This window comes from Brassica napus, chromosome C8 (assembly GCF_020379485.1).
Source record: "Brassica napus cultivar Da-Ae chromosome C8, Da-Ae, whole genome shotgun sequence".
NCBI classification, from domain to species: domain Eukaryota; kingdom Viridiplantae; phylum Streptophyta; class Magnoliopsida; order Brassicales; family Brassicaceae; genus Brassica; species Brassica napus.
Window position 1 is genome coordinate 43,359,401 of NC_063451.1, and position 8,046 is coordinate 43,367,446.

The following is an 8,046-nucleotide window of genomic DNA, read 5'->3' on the forward strand; positions in this document are numbered from 1 at the left end:
AGGTTGCGTCGTAGACGTAGACGTGGTGGCGTTTACTGCTTTGAGTAAGGTTGTGTCGTCATAGCTGGAGTTGTGACAGGGAAAAAACTTGGCCGATGATGAGTTGATGTCCAGAGCTAGTTTCAGAAGAGAGCGTCGTTTGAAGTAATCTGAATGTTTCCATTTGATTGACCCAACAGGGAATATCGGAGAAGAACTTCGTATCTTCAAGGTCCTGTCACCTGTCTGATTCAGTCATCAGGGAGATGATCGCACATACCTGTTCAGTTTTTAGTTTCTTTCCTTCTTTTTTCTTTGGTCGAGAGAACATTAACTTTTTTGGGCCGTGCCTATATTTTTGGCGTAATCTACTACATGTACCATTGCGGATTTTTATTGTTTTATCTCGTTGCAATATCATTTCTTTACTACATAAACTATCTTTCCTTAAAATATCCAAAGACAAAAATGAGGATAAAACTCGGCAAAATATACAAATATTCAGAGTGTATTAAATTAGAGTTTCAAAAAGTTCATAATTCACAACAATCATGCCAACAAAATGATGATTGACTTTTTATATAACCAAACTTCTGATAAAAACAAATGAACTCAAAAACATATGTGAAAAATTGCAATCCATGATACTTCCGATACAAAAACAAAGAGCTCAAGTAAAATTCGCAAAAAAAAAAGATTACCATTTTTCTAGTGATAGTTTAGGCGTCAAAACCATAACATACTTGTCACTCGTAGAAGACCACCGTTACCAGAGATTGATAGAGTCACACAATTAGGAGCTGGGACTAATGAGTGGAACCTTACCGGTGATTGATAAACCATAGCCTTTAAGTCCAACGTAATGAGCTGGATTATTCGTCATCACCTTCATCGTTCTAACTCCAAGATCCCTCAGTATCTGCATCATCCAATCTTTGATTTTTAATCTTTGCAGATATTAAATAAAAACAGAGAAAGTAATCGAGTTTAGTTTATTACTTGTGCTCCAATGCCGTATTCTCTTGAAGCAACGGGGAATGAAACACCCTCGGTTTGATCTGAAGTGTTGTCATACGTACGAGGCTTGTGTGTTAGGTCAATGCCATTAGCTTCAGGACCACGTAAGTACACAAACACACCTCTCCCAGTTTCTTCAATCTGTCTCATAGCGATTGCTAATTGCTTTCCACCAGAGCCGTTTCCAAATATATCATCTGTGATACATTCCGCGTGTACTCTCACCAGAACATCCTTCCCATCTCCCACTTCTCCCTGTGATGCTTATCAAAGTTTAGCACGAGATACAAAGGGATGAGTCTCAAGTTAGGGTTTTGTTTTATTACTTTGACCATTGCAATGTGCTCAACTCCATCAAGCAATGACTTGAAGCAATATGCTTTAAATGGTCCCCACATCGTCGGTATAGGCGCAACCGCAGTAAACTCGACCAGTCTCTCTCTTTTCCTTCGGTATCTACCAAACAAAGAGGAAGAACATCAGTAACTTTAGAACTGAGAGTTGTGAGTAGTTGATCTTGAAGTGTTTGTATTGTACCTGATTAGATCGGCGATTGAGATGATTTTCAAGTTGTTCTCTTGAGCAAATTGGCGGAGTCTTGGTAACCTAGCCATTGAACCATCGTCATCTACAATCTCACACAAAACAGAAACTGGTTCCAAACCAGCTAACACAGTTAGATCAACAGAGGCTTCTGTGTGCCCTGCTCTTTTAAGAACACCGCCATCTCTGTATCTCAAAGGAAAGATATGACCAGGGCGATTGAAATCTTGAGGCTTTGAATCTTTTGATGCAAGTGCTAATATTGTCTGTGCCCTGTCCCGAGCCGAGACACCTGTCGATGTTCCGTTCTTAGCATCCTGACAACATTCTACTCATCAGAACACTAAGAGAGTCATCCAAAGACAAAACATTTGTACTTACCACAGAGACAGTGAAGGCCGTGCGGAGTTTCTCCTCGTTCTCCTTCCGCGTCACCATTAAAGGAAGCTCTAACCTCTCCAAGTCTTCACCTTTCATGCTCACACACACGATCCCAGTCCCATGCTTCACCACAAAAGCCATAGCTTCAGGTGTCACCAACGATGCAGCCATTATCAAATCTCCTTCATTCTCTCTATCCTCATCATCCACAACAATCACCAACTGCAAAAGACAAAACAATCACTTAAAGATCCTCTCCCTCTTAACACTTTTGTGCTACTAATACAAACCTTGCCCTGACGAATATCCTCGATAGCTTGCGGAATAGATGCAAATCCATCAGTAGGACGATCAAGATCAAACTCTTCAGATGAAACCATTGTCGTGGGAATCATTTCTGCTGCTAACGTTCCGAAAGAAACCAAATCCGGCTGCAACTCAATCCCCATTGATCCATTATTACTCTTGGAGGAGGAGGAAGAGAAGACACCTCCTTCCTCAGACATCACTCCCATTCTAACATTGTTTAATCTCTTTGGTATAATCTTAGGACACATCCATGTCTTCCTAAATGGTCTTGTCCTCGTAACATCACTGAAGAAAAAAAGAATCATCAGACACACATGCTCATAAAGGCCTTAAACCTAAATCGCGTTTCAATTGCAGAAACGCAAACGCGCACACAGAGCGATTCAAATTAACGCGATTCAACCAATCAAACAGCCAAACCTTATCGAAACTATCAAATTCAAATTGCAGAAACGCAAGCAACGACTATATAACACAAACGCGCGCGCAGACAGCTAAGAGATAGCGATTCGACCAATCAATTCAAATTGAGAATACCGCGAGGGAAAAAGATGCGTTGAGTCGCATCGAAGATTGAGGGACGCCATTCTCTTGTTTCGTCCAGAGAGAGAGAGAGATAGAGAGCGAAGCACCGCCACAAAACTACTGAGCTTGCCGGTGATCTTTCTCTGCTGATGTGGCATTTTTGTAAGATGTTTTTTTTGTTCTTTTATGGATAAGCACGACGACTGTTTCCTCGATAACGGCGTCGTTTGCGTATTTAATACGATGTCGTGTTCGATGGAAACACCTTTTTGTAAGATTTTTGTTTTTAAAATACCTTAAATTGCATAACACTTTCGACTATAAATAGAGAAAAATAGGAAAGTTAAGTTTTTTAGTTAGTCAATTTGGAAAAGAATGTGAAAGTAATGCATTTTTTTTATTTCAAATATTTTTTTTAAAAGACTAGATTTTTAAAATAATTTTTTCAGTGTTCTAAAACATACTAGATGTTCTCTTACGTCTAGTTGTATATGTGAACACTTAAATAGGATATATGTGGATATATGTTTTGACATAAAATATAAATATAAGACTTAACATATATACATTAGTTTTAGAAGACTGAACAAAAATATATTTCAAATATAGTTTTATCTTTAATAATTAGTCAAACATATATTAGTAGTTTCAAATTATTAAAAATATTTTAAATATATAAAGATGATAACATATAAATTTAAATTTATTTTCAAACAGATAAAATAATAGTTAAAATCATATAAATACCCAAAATAAGTAACAGTTAATATTAAATTGATAAAATATATAATATTATTAATTGTTTAATTTTCAGTATTAATATATCAAATCGGTGCATAATATTCGCTGATATTATTATACATCTGAACTATATATATCGACATATAAACTATATAACAGCAAATGGTACAACTGACTACTATATAACGTCTATACGCCATTTAAACAAACACTTAGATTTTAGAACACTAGATATTTTAAAGTAATATATTATTTATTTATCACACATTAGTAACGGTAAATTGTTAAAAATGTATTTGTTTTTATATCAGTAATATAGGTATAAAGCTATTTACTGGAATGTGGTTAAATCGATTCTGTATGGAGAAAAATTACTTAGAGGCAAAATTACTCCAACTCAGAGGCAAAATTACTCCAACTCGTCTTTGTTTTTGTTTCTAAAATATAGATTTTTGTTTTTCCTCTATTTATAAAAGAAAATAATGTATTCCCCTATAATTTTTCTTCTATAATTTGCTTTATATGTAGATATCTGTATTTAGAAAAATACATTAGAGTAAAATTCATCTCAGAATCTCTATTTTAGTGATAAAAATAGAAGAATACATTTGAGATAGTTTTAGAACATTTCTAACCCGACTGCAAAATGTAATAGATTATGCAGTAATAGTGGAAAGTGGAAGAATGATAGGGGAAACTATTTTTGTGATATTTGAATTCAGTGATATGTAACAAGATATGGTTTAAATATTAAGTTTCAAATTTTCAATGGTACCAGAGTTATAAACTTGCAAGTCAAAGAATCAAAGAACTAAACTTGTTAACTAAATAAAATTAAAAGGCAATAAAAAATTCACTCTTGTTGCTATCACCAAGGGCCAACAGCTCGTCTCCTTTTGCATCGCCACGAAAGTCATCATCCCATAGCTTAATCTAATAATTTCTAAAAGGATTAGAGACAAATAAAAGCCATATAATCCAATTATTACAGCTTTTAAAAGGGATGATTAGATTAGCATGAAAATAAGACAGACTGTGTATATAAAGCATTCTTGGTTTAAGCAATTAACCAACAAAAAACTTTAAGAACTCTGATAACAAAACTTCTACAGCTTAAGAAACCAAAAAAACTTCTACAGTTTATAAAGTTCTAAAAACATTAAACTGTGGTTCATAGGTATGAATCGTATATTTGTATGATAAGTATGTATGAATCGTATATTCTCATCTAAATTAAATACAGTAGCGTGTTGGAAAATTCCTTTCTACGTTGTGTTTGAGCCGAGCTGAGTCGATTAGAGTAAGCCGAGCCGTCATTTTCCCTTGATTTTTTTCATTAAACTGTTTTTACTCTTTTTTTCTCAGTCGAGTTCCAGTGATACCGGAAGAAGCCTCGAGGTAACTGGGTATAGCCGGTGGACCCCTCAATTTATTGGATTTTTTTGGTTTATTTCATTTACCAAAAAAAACTCAACAATATCTACTTACTCAAACATGTTTTTTTCAGAGTTAAAAAAAAAAATCTACTTACTCAACCATGGTTACATTCTAACCCAAGCTGAGTTTATTTAAAGAGAGAGAAAGTCTGAAACCAAAGCTTGTTCATATGGAAAACAAAGAACTCTGTCTCTCTCTCCCCCCTCTCTGTGAGTAGAATCTCCCCCATTGTTTTTAATTTCTCTCTTCCTTCAAAGTATGCTGTATTCTTGATGGGTTATAAGAGGGAAAAGATCATCAAGTACTAGATGCATTAAACTGAGAGTTAAACAAACAAAAAATCATTATTAGACCCTTTTGTAGTGTTGTTTGATGATGAAGAGATTAAGCAGTTCAGATTCAGTGGGTGGTCTCATCTCTTTATGTCCCACTACTTCCACAGGTTCTTTTCTTATACCAATGTTTTAAAGTTAATTTTCAAACAAGCCCTTAAATATCATAATTTTAACCACAAATTCCTAAATTTTGGCAAACAGATCAGCCGAATCCAAGAAGATGCGGGAGAGAATTTCAGTCGATGCTCGAAGGTTACGAGGAGGAAGAAGAAGAAGCCATAACCGAGGAAAGAGGACAAACCGGTTTAGCCGAGAAGAAGAGACGGTTAAACATTAACCAAGTTAAAGCCTTGGAGAAAAATTTCGAGTTAGAGAACAAGCTTGAGCCTGAGAGGAAAGTGAAGTTAGCTCAAGAACTTGGTCTCCAACCTCGTCAAGTAGCTGTTTGGTTTCAGAACCGCCGTGCGCGGTGGAAGACAAAACAGCTTGAGAAAGATTACGGTGTTCTCAAAACGCAATACGATTCTCTCCGCCATAACTTTGATTCCCTCCGCCGTGAAAATGAATCTCTTCTTCAAGAGGTAACAAAATTCAGACAAGGGTTATTAAAGCTGAGATCTCCGGTCGCAAAGTCTGAGACTTTTTTTTTGTTTTGTCTTGATGCAGATCGGTAAACTAAAACCTAAGCTTAACGGAGAAGAAGAAGGAGATGATGTTGATGAAGAAGAGAACAACTTGGCGACGATGGAGAGTGATGTTTCCGTCAAGGAAGAAGAAGTTTCGTTGCCGGAGCAGATCACAGAGCCGCCGTCTTCTCCTCCGCAGCTTCTAGAGCATTCCGACAGTTTCAATTACCGGAGTTTCACCGACCTCCGCGACCTTCTTCCGTTAAAGGCCGCGGCTTCCTCCGTCGCCGCCGCTGGATCGTCGGACAGTAGCGATTCGAGCGCCGTGTTGAACGAGGAAAGTAGCTCTAACGTTACGGCGGCTCCGGCGACGGTTCCCGGTGGCAGTTTCTTGCAGTTTGTGAAAATGGAGCAGACGGAGGATCACGACGACTTTCTGAGTGGAGAAGAAGCGTGCGGGTTTTTCTCCGATGAACAGCCACCGTCTCTGCACTGGTATTCCACCGTTGATCAGTGGAACTGAGGCTTTGATCACCGGGAGAGGGTTTTTGAATTGGATTAAAATGTTCTGTTATTTTTCTCTCTGGATTCGCCGGAGAGGATTGAAAAAGCGGAGGGCGGAATGGGAATAATGGTGAAATTGTAAGGGTTCATTCTGGGCGGGAAATAATTAATTAGGGTGATTTTTGTAATTATGCGCTCTCTTGCGTTTCGTTCAGTTCTTGTAATTAAGGATCATGCGAATTTGAGAAAGGGGTGGAAAAATTCTGAAGGGCGAAAACTAGACATGGAATCTTTTAGCTTCTCTACAAAAACAAAAACGAAAAAAATCTTTTAGCTTAAAAAATCTACCAGCCTTTTTCAAAAACCATGAACCATGAAACTAGTATGATCCTGCATAAATTTGTTTTTGGGTTAATGTATCTTCACATGAATTTGTTTTAAATTCCTTATAAATCGACATCATTATAATAATATCAAAACATTGCATATAAACATTTAAACAGTGCATATAATAATATAAACAATATTTGTACAATTTTTTATATAACATTTAGATTTTTTTTTTAACATTTAAATTGATATCCCAACAATCTTCTACTCGAACAAAAATTGAAAACGTACAAATTTGTATTACAATTACCATTGAAGAATTTATATACATTATTTATTGTTCTATTCCCTGATTGAATTCTTCGCCGTTATAAATCTAATATATAAAAGATAAACTAGACAAACTTGTGGTTTGGCACTAATATTACTGATTAGTTTAGGACAAATTTAAATCAATTTAGAGCAATTTAAAACGATTTAAACCTATCTGAGTTGCATAAATCAGATTTTTAAAAAATCGTTTCGATTATATCCGATTTTTCAAGTAGATCGATTTTTAGAACATTAGAATTTCATTTATCCTTTTTTGATTAGCCATTTCTTAAACCAAAGATCAAGTTGATGTAATATTCTTTTAGCCAAAAGATGGCCAACATGATTTCATGGATCCAAAAGATCTGACTTTCGATATTATTTTTCTGTAAAAACCTTAGCAAAGAAAGAGTTTGGCTTATTCCATAATTATTTTGCTAATAAAGCAGTATTAAAATTATGTAAATTCCAAAATCATAATATTATTCATCTTGTTGTCTTCTTTATCTCTGCACATTTTATCTTATGACTATTAATGCATACTTTTAACATTTTTACTACTGCTCCACTAGAATATTATCTTAGGTAATCTAAAACATGATATCACGTGTATAGGACTAGCCAATGCAACTGAGGCTGCAACTGAATTGTAAATATTTGGAATGGAATGATGTGGAATGGTCTATTCCATTAATTCCATAAAAAAAATTACCATTTGACATGAATGGAATGGAATACTCATTCCATCAATTCCAAAAATAAATAGAGAAAATACAAAGAAAATCATTCCATAACAAATTTGATCATGAAAAAATGAAATGAATTCTATTCCATTTTTTGATGTATTCCATTCCTACCATTCCATTTATTTTAAATTCCACAAATTCCATATATGTTTACCAGTTACACCCTGATTTTTCAATACTTCTTTCCCTTCTTTTGTAACTGAATTGTATTTACTTTCAATAAATTCCATAAGATTCATTTATTTCCATTGAAATTGCACC

General features: G+C 35.3%; 2 protein-coding genes across 3 annotated transcripts; one reads left to right on the plus strand and one right to left on the minus strand.

The window, feature by feature from the left end:
* Positions 1 to 469: 469 nt before the first annotated feature.
* LOC106415568 (monofunctional riboflavin biosynthesis protein RIBA 2, chloroplastic) lies at positions 470 to 3,021 on the minus strand. Of its 2 annotated transcripts, none has more exons than XM_013856322.3 (7): positions 2,767 to 3,021; positions 2,211 to 2,514; positions 1,921 to 2,142; positions 1,534 to 1,856; positions 1,323 to 1,452; positions 979 to 1,251; positions 470 to 898 (listed from the first exon to the last, which is right to left on the minus strand). In XM_013856322.3, exons 1-7 carry the CDS (start codon positions 2,910 to 2,912, stop codon positions 773 to 775), a joined length of 1,524 nt encoding a protein of 507 aa, XP_013711776.2. In that variant the 5' UTR covers positions 2,913 to 3,021; the 3' UTR covers positions 470 to 772. The 2 variants fall into 2 exon arrangements, with proteins under 2 accessions (XP_013711776.2, XP_048621017.1); XM_048765060.1 differs by having other exon boundaries at positions 2,650 to 2,876.
* A 2,065-nt stretch (positions 3,022 to 5,086) lies between these two features.
* Positions 5,087 to 6,677, plus strand: LOC125591239 (homeobox-leucine zipper protein ATHB-6-like). Its single transcript, XM_048765061.1, has 3 exons — positions 5,087 to 5,374; positions 5,469 to 5,848; positions 5,934 to 6,677. Exons 1-3 carry the CDS (start codon positions 5,305 to 5,307, stop codon positions 6,414 to 6,416), a joined length of 933 nt encoding a protein of 310 aa, XP_048621018.1. The 5' UTR covers positions 5,087 to 5,304; the 3' UTR covers positions 6,417 to 6,677.
* Positions 6,678 to 8,046: the final 1,369 nt, after the last annotated feature.